The sequence below is a fragment of the Miscanthus floridulus genome, chromosome 2 (assembly GCF_019320115.1).
Source record: "Miscanthus floridulus cultivar M001 chromosome 2, ASM1932011v1, whole genome shotgun sequence".
NCBI classification, from domain to species: Eukaryota; Viridiplantae; Streptophyta; class Magnoliopsida; order Poales; family Poaceae; genus Miscanthus; species Miscanthus floridulus.
In genome coordinates this window covers 172,823,056-172,837,742 of record NC_089581.1, presented here as the reverse complement: position 1 = coordinate 172,837,742, position 14,687 = coordinate 172,823,056, and the positions used below count along the sequence as shown (strand labels likewise).

The 14,687-nt window shown below is 51.1% G+C and overlaps 1 protein-coding gene across 1 annotated transcript; it reads left to right on the top strand.

The window, feature by feature from the left end:
- Positions 1-6,470: 6,470 nt before the first annotated feature.
- Positions 6,471-12,339, top strand: LOC136535725 (4-coumarate--CoA ligase-like 4). The gene is made up of 5 exons (XM_066528095.1): positions 6,471-7,932; positions 10,474-10,619; positions 10,912-10,979; positions 11,066-11,168; positions 11,943-12,339. The coding sequence occupies exons 1-5, from the start codon at positions 6,705-6,707 to the stop codon at positions 12,054-12,056; spliced, it is 1,659 nt and encodes a 552-aa protein (XP_066384192.1). The 5' UTR covers positions 6,471-6,704; the 3' UTR covers positions 12,057-12,339.
- The last annotated feature ends 2,348 nt before the right edge of the window (positions 12,340-14,687 follow it).

The following is a 14,687-nucleotide window of genomic DNA, read 5'->3' as shown; positions in this document are numbered from 1 at the left end:
CGCTCGACGCACCAAGACCTTCATCACGCTCAGTGACGAGCTCTACAAATGAAGTCCATCAGGGGTGCTCATGAAGTGCATCTCCACCAACTAGAGGAAGTAGCTCCTCCTCGAGGTCCATGCTGGGATTTATGGACATCACATGGCCCCAAGGTCGCTGGTCGAAAAAGCCTTTCGCCAAGGTGTTTATTGGCCTATCGTGCTACAAGATGTAGAGAAGGTCGTCCGTAGGTGTGAAGGATCTCAGTTCTACGCTCAGCAAACCCATTTGCCGGTATAGGAGCTCTAAACCATCCCCATCACCTAGCCATTCATGGTCTAGGGCCTCAACATGGTGGACCCCTCAAAAAGGGCCTAGGAGGCTTCACTCACCTACTCGTAGCAGTCGACAAGTTCACCAAGTGGATAGAGGCCAAGCCCATCACCAACATTCGCTCGGAAGAGGTAGTCAAATTCTTCCTCGATATCATCTACCGGTTTGGTGTTCCTAACTATATCATCACTGACCATGGGACTAACTTCACCGGAAAGAAGTTCCTAGACTTCAGTGATGGATATGGCATTAGGATCGACTGGTCCTCGGTCGGACATCCACAAACTAACGGTCAGGTCAAGCATGCTAATGGCATGGTCCTCCAAGTACTTAAGTGACGCATCTTCGATTGACTCAACAAGTACGCTAGGTGATGGGTTGCAGAGGTCCCAGCGATCCTCTAGAGCCTGAGAATGACCCCAAACTAATCCACAAGGTTCACACCTTTCTTCCTAGCCTATGGAGCTAAGGCAGTGTTGCCCTCTGACCTTGACCACGATGCCCCAAGAGTGAAGGCTTTCAACCGCGACCAAGCCGTGGAGGCTTAGCAAGACGCAGTCAACCTACTCGAAGTGGCCCATGAGACGACCATCATTCGCTCTGCTTGCTACCAACAAACCCTTTGTAGGTACCACAAAAGGAAGATCAGGGGGAGGATACTCGAAGTTGGCGGTATCGTACTCCGGAGGACCCAATCAACGAAGGAAAAACATAAAATCTCTCCACCATGGGAAGGGCCCTATACGGTGATCGAAGTAATCTGACCGGGCACCTACTGACTAGAGGATAGCAATGGCAACGTTCTCACCAACACTTGGAACATTGAACAACTACGTCATTTTTCCCTAAATTTGGTCCTATCGCTTTTTAGTCAACACTTGCTCCTGTAAAAGCACCCTAGCCCGAACATTTTTAGCTTGGGTCGCTCGGGGCTCCATGAGGGTACAATACTAAATATTACCTCTCTTTTTTACTATCACATGGTAAACAACTTTGTCGGGTGTTATAGCTGAAGCCCAAAGAGAAGGTCGAGGGAAAGCCCATATCTCTTAATGCCTCGATGGTGTCTAAATTGGTATGCTCCTCCGACGACGCACAATTAGGGTTCGATGGGCCGCCATACCACCACATTGGTCGTGACCTCTCCGCCAATGGAGCAACCCGATGGTGGTAGAGGGTGTGGAACACCCACACCCCATTAAGGCCACGCCGCACGAGCTTCTAGAGCTCCTCCTCGATGATCTCCACCTTTTTCTTCTCTCGATGGGAACAACCCCATGACCAACTATCCTGCTTCTCCGGCCTCTTGCCGGTGAATGCCGGGAACGATGCCTTTGTCGGATTCCTGATATAAAACCACTCCTCATGCCACTCCCAGTTTGAGTCATAGGGGATGTACGCAGGATATAAGCCTCCCGCGCTCGGTTTTCTCTGCAGGATGAAACCCCCCACTGGCACGACCTCAGGCGGATTCCTCACCAACAAAGCTCTCCTAGAGAATAGCCATCGGAAGAAGCCCGTGTGCGGCTCTATACCGAGAAAAGCCTCGCAAACGGTGATGAAGCCAGCGATGTGCAGTGCCTCCGTCGGATTGAGGTGCTGCAGCTCTAGACCTGCACTCATGGAAGGCGAGAAAGGAAACCACCTCACTAGGCCAATGTTGTGGAAATTCCTCCCTCCCAGGAGCCCTCTAGTGCGCCATCTCCTTCGACGGTAGAAACCCCTTCGCGATGAAGGCCTTCAATAGCGACTCCCTCATAGTGGACGACCTCTAGTCCAACATTTTGCTTCAGGATCATAAAAGGATTTGTGAGTTTTCTCTTCCCCCTCGCTCTCTCCCTTTTCTTTCTCTCCCTTTTTCTTTCCTAGAAACCGTCGTGGCTCTCAAGAACGCTCTCGGCAAGAAGAAAAATGAGAGGAGGTGATAGATGGGGAACATGCGAAGGAACAGGGCGAAAGACCTTCTCCCTTTTCCTACTTAAGGAAAAGGGCGCAACAGTTGGGGAAGGCGCGCCGATCAGGAAAGTCAAAATGGCAGAGCAAAAAACCCTATCTCTTTTCCATTTAAAGCAGATAAGACACACCCTGACCGATGAGACGTGCCCTGCCCGATGGAACGGCTCCTAATCAGATGAGACGTGACCTGGGTATGGCCCACCACTACCGCACGCCAACCACTACCGCACGCTGGGCACAAGAACCAAAGCGCCACCGCACATAAGCAGCTCTCCATATCCCTAGGCGGGACTTAGAAAAAATTCAAAATGAGATCTCCGCCGGGAGAGACCGTCGGGCTTCCTAAGTCGATCGAATGGCTCAGGAAAAATACCGAGAGACAGGTAAGGAGCAAAGGGACGCCCCATGTTGGCCATGCTGACTCCGTCATGAACGATGAGCATGGGTCCCAGTCGGACATTTCTGACTAGAGCTCTTCAAAACCCCATCACTCAAGTCATCAAGGTAACACTATTGAGCCCTCGCTATTTCCTTATAATCATTTGATACATCCATACACACATTTATTCCATACGCCCGTGCCCCCTCGGACGATTCGGGCCCTGAACCGTCCGGGGGCTCAGGAACTAAGCATCGCACATTCAGCGAAAATGCATCACAACGCTCTATGTTGCGTCATAAAGCGGCAGTTGCCTCATTTGACATGAGCAACAACCGATCGGGGTTCGAAGGCTGCCCCACGAAGGGCTCTAGGCCGCCCCACGTCAAACAGAGCCAGGGAAGAAAACGCAAATGAGCCCCGTGCGGCCCTCGCCCCGTCTGACCCAAAGCAGACAGGGCCATCTCAACCTTCTCATTCGATCCTAAACCTCTTGTCAAGCCCATAGAATCTCCATCGAGGGGAGACCGTGGCCACGTGGGTCGGTCTCTGGAACAACCCAGGCATCCGCCGAGTTATAGGTAAAGGAGTAGTGGAATATCACAAGAGGGCTATGCCGACCCCGTTATGAACGATGGACCCAGATTCCACTCGATCATACCCGTTAGCGAACTCACCGAGCGCGTCACTTGAGTCCAAGCGATCAGGACAAGTGACAAAAACTCAGCCCCTCCAGTTGTGAGAAACCGAGGACGGGGTAACGCACACAACTCAAACCGACCCCTACCAAAGCCCAATGGGGCTCAGGGGCTCAAGACACCAAACGCCTAGGTCTATGACCCCAAACTCATCCCATCCATCAGCTATGCTTTGACTGCACACCAAACACCTTGGTCTACGACCCCAAACTCACCCCATCCATCGACTACGCTTCGACTACACACTAAATGTCTGGGTCTGCGACCCCGAACTCGCCCCATCTATTGGCTACGCTTCGACTACACATCAAACGCCCAGGTCTGCGACCCTAAACTCGCCCCATCCACTTGGCTACGCTTCGACTGCACACCCAACGCCTAAGTCTGCGACCCCAAACTCGTCCCATCAGGATCCATGAGCTCTGGCTCACCCGATCCCTAAACTAAATAACTAACTACCTTAGCTGCGCGGGCTGCTCTAAGGCTAGGATCCATGACTCCGAATCGCCTGATCCCATGGCGCACACCGACGCTAGGATAAGCGAGCTCTGTCTCGTTCGATCCCTAAACTAACTAACTATACTAATTGTCTCGGCTACGCGGGCTGCACCGAGGTTAGAATCCACGAGTCTGACTCGCCCGATCCCACGGCGCACACCAGCGCCAGGATCAGCGAGGTCCGTCTCGTTCGATCCCTAAATTAACTAACTATACTAACTGCCTCGGCTGCGCGGGCTGCACCGAGGCGAGGATCCACGACTCTGACTCGCCCGATCCCACGACGCGCACCGACGCTAGGATCAGCGAGCTCCGTCTCGTCCGATGCCTATACTAACTGCCTCGACTGCGTGGGCTGCACCGAGGCCAGGATCCACGACTCCAACTCGCCCGATCCCACGACGCGCACCGACGTCAGGATCGGCGAGCTCCGTTTCGTCCGATCCCTAAATTAAAAACCGCCTCGGTTGCGCAACGACACCTTGGTTGACAACTCCATCTCGACTAAAAAACACGCACACACGTCCGCTTACAAAACCCACCAGACGATTCTGCCCGAATCACCCAGGGTCGGGGGCTACACCCGCGGGTGCGCTCGTGTGCACCCGCTAACGAAACGAAAATTTCCCCCGCTGGCAATACGAAAAAACTCCTAGACGATTCTGCCCTAATCGCCCAGGGACTCAGAGGCTACACCCGCGGGTGCGCTCGCGCGCACCCGCCGTCGAAAACAAAAATCTTCTAGACAATTCTACCGAAATCGCCTAGGGGCTCGGGGGCTCCTGTTGGGTTCATAAACCTGAGGTCCCTCGTGGACCGGCTTCCCAACAAAGGCTCGGCCCAAGCAGACAACGCGCAACTCATGGGCCGGCCCAAGTATTTGAACAACAGGCCAGAAGAGTGATCTAATCACCGACTGAAAGGCCTGGCCGAGGAGGAGCGGCACCCGTTTTCTGACTCTGGCCAACCTCTCCGATCGGAGCACTCACTTCGATCTCCAGCCTGTCGCCGAACGACCTATCCGACCGGAAGGCCTGGCCAAAGTACTACTTCTGACTCCGACCTCACGTCTCCGACTGGGGTACGTAAAAACCCTGCTCACTGCTCTTCTCCGACTGGCGCAACTAGAGTCGGCTAGGACCAACCGACCAGGGACGCCCGCTCAGAAAGGACCAGGGAACGAACGGAGAAAGCAAAGCAAGGCGCATAAGTCAAACCTCGATACCTGGGACCGTACCATGTACACCTGCAGAAACAATACTCTGCAACCTCCCTGACACAAGCAGTGGTATAGACGTCGACATTTTCCATACAGTATTGTGGACGTCATTAACTCCCATACGGTAAGACTCTCCCACATGTCTCTAGGCATCGACAGTATTGTAGACGCCGACATTTACCATACCGAGTGAACATAGTGAAACCTCTCACATGCCTCTGGGAATCAACAGTATAGCAGGTACCGACATCTGCCATACTCGAACAAAACGACGCAACCTTCCACGTACATCCGACATCAACAGTGTTGTGGACGCCTACCATCATCCTGTACTCGTCGGCGTGGGCAACTAGGCTCGGCAGCATACGTACTCTATTTCTCTCACTTGTAAGACTATTTTCTTTATCTATAAAAGGGGATGCGCTCTCTCCCAATAAAAAAGTCATTTCAGGTTCATTAGATCGATTAAGTTTACTGGCTCATAACCATAGAACCGCTAGGTTCGGACCTCAAGCACACATTTGAACACTAAGTTCATAACGGGGATCCTATCGCTCTCCATTCTTTCGACCGGAGTCCGACCGGACCTATTGTACCCCCTATCTTTCTCCTTATCGTTTGTAACCCCACTGCAAACTTCGAGCACCTAGGCTCAGTAATAAAGTCACCGACCAATTCAAACTGGACGTAGGGCACGTTGCCTGAACCAGTATAAACCCTGTGTCATTGAGTGCTAGGTCACATCCGATCACAACGTTCGGTAAAACTACAAATATTTACTTATCGATTACGTTATGCACCGACAAAATCAGTGTATTTCGATGATCTCAAGAAGGACGCGGTCTTTAAGATCTGAGTGTAATTGTAGGTTTGTTTGTACAGTGATGGTGTGAGTAGCGTGCATGTGTTGAGCAAACATACGTATGTACGAACAGATGCTACACCTATACCCAGATGAGAGAAAAAAAAATCCACGCTCCCTATTCCCGCCCGCTCAGGCAGCGGCGACGGAGAGGAAGGTCGTCGATGAGGCCCGGATGCGGAGCTGCGGCCTGCGGGGGTGCCGTCCGAGTCGGCCGACGCGCGACACGGTACGAGCTCGTTCCTCCGCACGCTAGTGGAGCACGCAAGTACACGGGACGCACTTCCCCGGCCCGACCAGCATCCACTACGCGAACGCGACGGTCGACGGCAGAAGCAGCTACTCGCAAGTCGAGGCACGATGTCACCGACAGGTGGATCACACGGACGGCTAGACCCACTCGCTCGTCACCGAACGACCCCGGTCGGCCTCGCCAACAACTTTTCCGGGCGCCATTTCCTTTTCCCCCACATGACCACGGCCACATGCCGCACGCGATCTTCATTTTTTTTTTTTTTTTTGATTTGAAAAGCGACCATAGCGCAGGAAGGCTACTGCGACCTGCCACCCGTACTAGTCAGCCCACTGGTCAGAGCAGGAGAGCACCAGCAGCTGGCAACCACCCCCGCGTCTCCGCAGCACGCACACTCGCTCGCACGAGGAGACCACCGGAGAGGCGACGCACCCGGAGAGGCGAGGCAAGCCGCGATCCCTCCCAGGCTCCGTCCGACCCAGGACAACAGGCACAGGCGGCGCGCGATCCGATCCCGCCGATCGCGATGGCGGACCGGCCGGAGGCGGCGGTGGACGCGCGCAGCGGCTACTGCGCCGCGACGCGCACCTTCCGCAGCAAGCGCGCGGACGTCCCGCTCCCCGCCGATGCGGACCTGGACGTCGTCAGGTTCCTCGCGTCCCGCCGCCACGCGGGCGTCGTCGCGCTCATCGACGCCGCTACGGGCCGCCGGGTCACGTTCCGGGACCTCTGGCGCGCGGTGGAGGGCGCGGCAACCGCGCTCGCCGCGCCGCCGCTGTCGCTCCGCAAGGGCCAGGTCGCGCTCATCCTCTCCCCGAACTCCGTCCACTTCCCCGTCGCCGCGCTCGCCACCATGTCCCTCGGCGCCGTCCTCACCACCGCCAACCCGCTCAACACGCCCTCCGAGATCGCCAAGCAGGTTGCCGACGCGCGCCCCGTCGTCGCCTTCACCACCCGCGACCTCCTCCCCAAGCTCCCTCTCGCCGGCGCCGCCCTCCGCGTCGTGCTCCTCGAGCCCGACCGCCTCCCCTCCGACCCTAGCTCCGTCGTCGCCACCATCGGGGAGATCTCCGCCACGCCGCCCGACCCCACGCGCCGCGGGGACCGCCGCGTCACGCAGGACGACCCGGCCACGCTGCTCTACTCCTCGGGCACCACGGGGCCCAGCAAGGGCGTCGTCGCCACGCATCGGAGCCTCATCTCAATGGTGCAGATCATCATGACCCGCTTCCGCCTCGAGGGCTCTGACAAGACGGAGGCCTTCCTCTGCACGGTGCCCATGTTCCACGTCTACGGCCTCGTCGCCTTCGCCACGGGGCTGCTCGGCTGCGGCGCCACCATCGTCGTGCTCTCCAAGTACGAGCTCCCCGAGATGCTGCGCTCCATCAACGAATACGGGGTCACCTACCTCCCGCTCGTGCCGCCCATCCTCGTCGCCATGCTGGCGCATCCCAAGCCGCTGCCGCTCGGGAACCTGCGCAAGGTGCTCTCCGGCGGAGCGCCGCTGAGCAAGGAGCTCATCGAGGGGTTCAAGGAGAGGTACCCGCAGGTGGAGATCCTGCAGGGGTACGGGCTCACCGAGAGCACGGCTATTGGCGCGTCCACGGACTCTGCCGAGGAGAGCCGTCGGTACGGCACGGCTGGACTGCTGTCACCCAACACCGAGGCTAAGATCGTCGACCCGGAGACCGGCGAGGCGCTGCCGGTGAACCTCACCGGCGAGCTCTGGATCCGGGGGCCATACGTCATGAAAGGTAACAAAGCTCGGGAATCACGTATGTGCATTATTTAGATTTTATTTCAGATCAGATGACTAGACACATGCTTTCAAGGACGAATGTCTTTGATCAGGGTGTGGGGTTAAAATAATAAGCGTACTAAACGTGTTCTAAATTGCAAAACGAACTAATTTAGAGATAACCATGTGCTGATAATACTTGCATGGCACATAGCTTGCAAGAAAATAAATCAGTGTTACCAAGTAACCAAGATGTATCTTTGTAGATCTCGATGCTGGGGTCCAACTTCCTGTATTTAATAACAAGTACTGTACTAACAATCATGTGCCGACATGAAGATGTCTGTTGAACTTGTGTGAGATTAAGGCCCCGTTTAGATGCAAGCCAAAAACCAAAAATTTTCAAGATTCCCCGTCACATCAAATCTTGCGGCACATGCATGGAGTACTAAATGTAGACGAAAAAAAAAACTAATTACACAGTTAGCCGAGAAATCGTGAGACGAATCTTTTAAGCCTAAATAGTCCATAATTGGACAATTTTTGTCAAATAAAAACGAAAGTGCTACAGTAGCCAAAAACCAAAAATTCCCGGAAGTAAATGGGGCCTAACCTCTATTTTAAGATACTACAGTTACTGCTGCAGTTTGTTTCATATCAGCAACTAATTGCAATTTAATGCTCACCAATATGTCAGTAATCTGTGTTAGCTGTGCTGAACTGTGATGGCATATTGGTGTCACCTGGAACTGGAAGCCTTTTAAACAGTGTCGCTTTTTCAAGCCTAGTTCAGGAATCCGCTCCCAACAATTTTCAGTCGAGTGCTAGCACACAATATGGTCAGGTCAGAAAGTAATGGAATTGCCTGCCATCAGTATGCTCATTTTGTCCCAGACGGCTAAATATGTACTCAGGTGGTCCTCGTCTCACAAATACAGTCAGTTTATGTTAGAATGAGTTTGAGAGAATGTACCCATAGCATCTAATGTCACCTCGGGAAAAGAGTGTGCCACATTATCTATGTTATTGATTATGCTTAACAACCGAATCCACAATTTTGCTGTTTAATATATCTTGACTTGAACGAGTACTCATCAGGATTTGCCCTTCCGAAAGTAGAAGCATAACCGTAAGCAGACAGCAAGTGTTGATGCTGATTCTTGCTGTCAACAGCAAGCTTAACTAAATGTTTATACATTGTGGATTGACTGATTGACTGCCACCACACTAGTTGTAAGATTTCAAGTGTTGACTTTGTTCTCTCCCGAACATGCATTGGATTGAACATGTATGAGATTTGCTTCTACTGCCTGCCTCAGTTGTTTCATATCAGCAATCTAATTGCAGTTTGATGTTCTCCATTCTCCAATATGTCAGTAAGATGGATTAGCTGTGTTCAACTGTGATCGAGTAACTCACAATTTGTGTCCCCTATAATCCTTTAGCACAGTCCCACCCTTTAAGCGTAGTTCAGGAACTGATTCCAACCATTTTATAGAGTAGGACACAACATGCACAAGTCAGAAGTACCAGAATTGCTGCCTCCAGTGTTTAGACAACAAAGTTCCTATGTATTTTGCATGAATTTCACGGTATGCTCATTTTGTTCCAGATTGCTAAATATTTAATGTACTCACGTGAACACATCTCACAAAATAGAGTAATAGACAATCAGCTTATAAACACTGATTAATGAATATCAGAAGGCTTGATCTGAGTTGATCACCTGTTTTTTGGCCTTAGTTGGTTTCTGTAGCTTGGTGGTTCAACTGTTCAGTTCTTATTTAGCTTTTTCTCTTCCTTGTAAGCTGGTAACCCCAGCAGGAGTGTGGTGTGTGGTCTCTAAAGCTGTTGTTACCTTTGTTGCTTTCTATAAAAGCAGGGTATCACCTCCTCAAAAAAAAAAAAAAAAAGGCAATCAGTTTATACAGTTAGGATGAGTTTCAGGTAATTTGCCCCTCAAATGTACCAGCAGCATCTAATGTCACCTGTCTAACAACACTCAGGAAAAGAGCATCATTTTATATGTTTTATTATACTTAATCACTGATAACAACTTTGCTGGTTAATTTCGTTTGAAAAAAAGAAATAGTTTTAAAAAACCTTTGCTGGTTAAATATATTTTGATATTGAACAAGTGCTCAGGGTTTGGCTTTCTGAAAAAGCAGAAGCATAAGCGGGCAACAAGGCACGTACAAAACAGCTGTATTATCTGAAATGTTCATACGCTCTGGATTGACTGTCACCCTACACTGGGTTGCAGGAAGCAGTGTTGATTCTGTTCTGTCCCGAACATGTATAAGAATGTTCAGAAATTCGGGTCATCAACACTTGATGTTACTTTCTGTTGATTCAGTAACCAGAATATAGTTTCATTTTCATTTTTGAACCAAAACGGGAAGTGTAGCCTGGGTATCACAAACAGTTACAGATAAGTAACTGGCCTCTGGTAACATTGGTAACATGAATTCTGTAGTACAAGTTGGTAGATTTCATGTTACTACTTTTAGAACAGGTTGGTCAGTACCTTATGAACATGCAACTTTGATCTTCCCAGGGTATTTCAAGAACACGGAGGCAACACAGTCAACATTGACACCTGATGGATGGCTGAAGACTGGGGATCTCTGCTACATAGACGAGGATGGGTATCTCTTTGTAGTGGATCGTCTGAAGGAGTTGATCAAATACAAAGGGTATCAGGTAAACAACGCTGATGACATTCTGATATCTTGCCTTCAAATGCCTCTAAAACAGTTGTCGCCTTGTTGGGCAAGGCCTGGCTGAACCTCTGCTGTAAACACTAAAACTCTGAACACTTGGTCCTGCTGCAATCCCATAGCAACCGCGTTTCCGTCCCTAGAATTAGAAGAAAAAAAAAACAGATAAAAAATGCTTCTTCTGTAGTCTGAACCATTATTTTTTGGAGAATAGTAGTCTGAACTGAACCATTAAGTGTTCCTTGGCATCTGAAATATAACTTGTATATGGACAGGTGCCTCCGGCAGAGTTGGAAGCTCTTTTGCTAACACACCCAGAAATCCAAGATGTTGCCGTTATACCGTGAGTGTCAGTAAAACTCCTTATGGCATCTTAACTGTACCAGGTCTGTTTTAATAAATGAGTAAATGTGCTGGTTCTTTCGGCAGGTTTCCTGATCGGGAGGTCGGCCAGTTCCCAATGGCCTACGTAGTGAGGAAGAAGGGGAGCAATTTGTCTGAGCGCGAGGTGATGGAGTTTGTGGCGAAACAGGTACGTGTTCTCATGACTGAAGCCAAAGGGCCTCTAGTCCAATTAGTGCGTCCCAGCCGCACTCCTCAGGTCCTGGGTTCGACTCCCCGTGGGAGCGAATTTCAGGCTGTGGTTAAAAAAATCATCTCGTATGTCCCACGCCAAAGCACAGGTCTAAGGAACGGCTGTGTTCTCACAAGGGTTCGGTGCCGCTGTGTATGGGTGGGGCAGAGGTTCGGGGGATTTCTAGACCTGCGTGAGAAGGTTCTTCTTCTTAGGCCTTGTTTAGTTGGTGAAATTTTTGACGAAATGGTATTGTAGCACTTTCGTTGTTATTTGGCAATTAGTATCCAATCATAGTCTAATTAGGCTTAAAAGATTCGTCTCGTCTCAACAACAACAGCAACAACAACAAAGCCTTTAAGTCCCAAACAAGTTGGGGTAGGCTAGAGTTGAAACCCAAAAAAGCCTTTAAGTTCGTCTCGTCTAAACTGTGTAATTAGTTTTATTTTTTATTTATATTTAATGCTTCATGCATGCGTCCAAAGATTCGATGTGATGGGGAATCTTGAAATTTTTTGCAAAATGAAGTGCAACTAAACGGCACTTAACGCAATGCCCGGGGTGGCTTTCTCCCCGCAGGTCCAGTTCTCATGATTGAATGAACAGATGATCCCCACAAAAACCAAAAAAAGAAAAACCGAAACATCACGTTCACTGTATATACATGCATGCATTCATCTCCTATGGTTTCTGCAATCTCTCTGACCTGCTGCGGTGCACGTATTTTCACAGGTAGCGCCTTATAAGAAGGTTAGAAAGGTGGCGTTTGTGACAGAAATTCCCAAGAACGCGTCGGGCAAGATACTGAGGAAGGATCTCATCAAGCTCGCCACATCTAAACTATGAAAATGTCCGAGTTTACTGTTGTCATCCACGAGCAGGGAGCCAATCTCTACGCTGCCCCAGTATTGTAGAATGCTTGTAATTGAAGAGCCCATCGGCTGTGTGCCTGTATAGACTGTTCTCATACTTGGAGGGAATGATAGTGTGCGTCTGTACCTAGGCTTGAATAATCAGCATAGGAAACAATTTCCGATAATTTTCAGTGTTCTATCACAAGAATTTTTATTTTCATGCACGGATCATCACAGGTCATTGCCCTAGCTCCTGCTCTGATCCTTTTACCTCACCCAGACACCCTGCCCCTGTGTGTTCAATCAGTGTTGAGCATCTTTTTGCTTGATGGAGTCTGCCGTCTAGTGGGCCGCGGCCCACAGAGTGCCCATCTCCGAAACGTGTATGGCATGTAGAATCCACTGCTGCTTTTCGGTCAAGCAAACGTGAAAAATGAACATAAGAATCCATCGAGCAGCCTCGTTCTTTTTGGGGGTAAGCCGTGTTCAGTTCCCATCCAAATTGTAAAAAAAAAGTGCTACAGTACCTATATGGAGCATTAAATATAGACGAAAAAAATTAATTGCACAGTTTGGTTGAAAATTATGAGACGAACGTTTTGAGCCTAATTAGTCTATGATTGAACACTAATTATCTAATAAAAACGAAAGTGCTACAGTATCCTAAATTCTAAACTTCAACCAACTAAACACGCTCTAAAATGGTAAATACAGACATACAGTTAGCAGCATCTCTGTCACTGTCAGCATGGTGATGCGTGCTAAGGGTTCGTGCGATCTGTGTATGCGATGACCCTGCCGTGACACGAACAACTTCAACTGTATCATCGGGTTCACTCGCAGTCGCAGCAGCCCGTTCGGTCAGTCCACCAGTGACATCCGCTCTTGGAAAAGCATGCGAGGTGATCGTGGCAGGCAGGTGCGTGCGCGTGCGTCTGATTCGGCGTCCACAAATCAAGTGACAAGTCTCGCACCGTGACCTAAGCATGGCCGCGCCACTCGCGTTACGTGTGGAAGGAAATATATTTTGCCGGCACTCGCGCGCGGTCCCGATTCTTTGCTGCGTCGACGCAATCACGCAAGTCCCACCGCGCGGCCCAAGTATCCCTCGACGGACGCCGCCACCCGCCGAGACGGACGGCGCAGCATCAGGATGGCACGCACGCTTGGCCGCCTGCGGCTTTTGGAGCTTTTTCTCCGATCCGATCACCGACGGAATAAAGGAGAAACCGACCATGGGAGGCGGTTATAAACGTCCTATAGATAGCTCGCTGCACGAATGGTTTATTTTTTTCTTTGGAGAAAAAGGATCGGGGAGCTAGCAAGGAAAATGAGAAGGACTCGCGTAAAAGCAGAGGAAGAACCGGGAAGCCAGACGGATTCGACGGAGAATCGGAGACACGAGACAAGCGAAATTCGGCTTGGCAAGCAATGCCCGTCAGTCGTACTACCTGCGTGCGTTTGATGGCTTCCACAGTAATGGCTTTGTCGCATGGTCGGTGTCCGTGCGTGGGGTCTGACGCAGCGTCTGCAAGTCCACAGGACAGGTACCACCGAGGGGCTGCCCGAAATGTAAGCCGCAGACGGCAGTGGCACCACGCACCAGAGAAGCATGACCACGGCTCCGGAGGTGAGACCACGGACCAGCATCGGCATTCGGCCGCTACTAGAACGTGGCGGAAACGGAGAGAAGGTTGGAGAAGAATCCGCGGCGTGCTGAGGCCGGGGACGACGGCACGTTCGCACAGCGAAGGCGACGAAACGTTTCTCGGCCGGCCGGCCGGCGTCCCCAGACGTCCAGATCAGGGGTGGTCGCGCCAGTCAATGCAGTACTGCGCGATCCGTCGTCGCCCTGAATCGACTGATGCCTCCACGTCGGCCAGGACGACGCGGCGTGAACAGAACGGGACACCGCGAGAGGCACCGGGCGGATGGGGTAGGGCAGTCAGACTCAGACGGCGCTTTAAGCGTCCTGTCACCGCCTGGCGGGGCGGCCCTTGTTTGTCTGTCCCGTAGCGTCACGGGCGGGAGTCGGGAGACCAACGCGTCCTGTCACGAATTGACAGCCTAGCCGCTCGGAAGATCGAACGGACCCGGCGGCTGGCCCGCACGCACACGTAGCCTGCCAGCGCTGCGCGTCCGTGCGCGCGCGCTACTGTACAGAGGGACACCGATTTGACTAGTTTGTGTATGATAAAAATAACAATCTAATTTATAATCCACGATTGTATAAACCGGCTGCCGTCACGGTTCAGAAGAAGGGCCATCGGATCGGTGGCGCGAATCGTCGCCTCTAGCGTCCGTCCGTCCGTCCTGCGTCGTATGCATGCATGTGGTGTTTGTATTGTACCGTTCCGACAGTACGGTTATACTACGATCATGCGTGTCGCAGAAAAGTGCTACCTCCGTCCCAAAATAAAACCCATCACGCTTCTCGAGGGATTACAATGTTTTAGCGGCTGCTTCCTACAAAAACTAAACTATACCAAGATGTAGCAGAAAAAAATTCATTTTGCATTTTATAGAAAGCATGAAAAATTCTTAAATTATTATGTATAGAGACATTTAAGTAACTAAAAAATTATAAACATAAATATTTAAATACATGCACGGGGCTCTAGAA

Bases quoted from the DNA above. Each gene is read 5' to 3' on its own strand.
- LOC136535725 (XM_066528095.1), top strand. From the start codon at position 6,705: ATGGCGGACCGGCCGGAGGCGGCGGTGGACGCGCGCAGCGGCTACTGC. The intron at 10,620-10,911 runs GTAAACAACGCT...GTATATGGACAG, and splicing joins TCAAATACAAAGGGTATCAG to GTGCCTCCGGCAGAGTTGGA. The intron at 11,169-11,942 runs GTACGTGTTCTC...GTATTTTCACAG, and splicing joins TGGAGTTTGTGGCGAAACAG to GTAGCGCCTTATAAGAAGGT.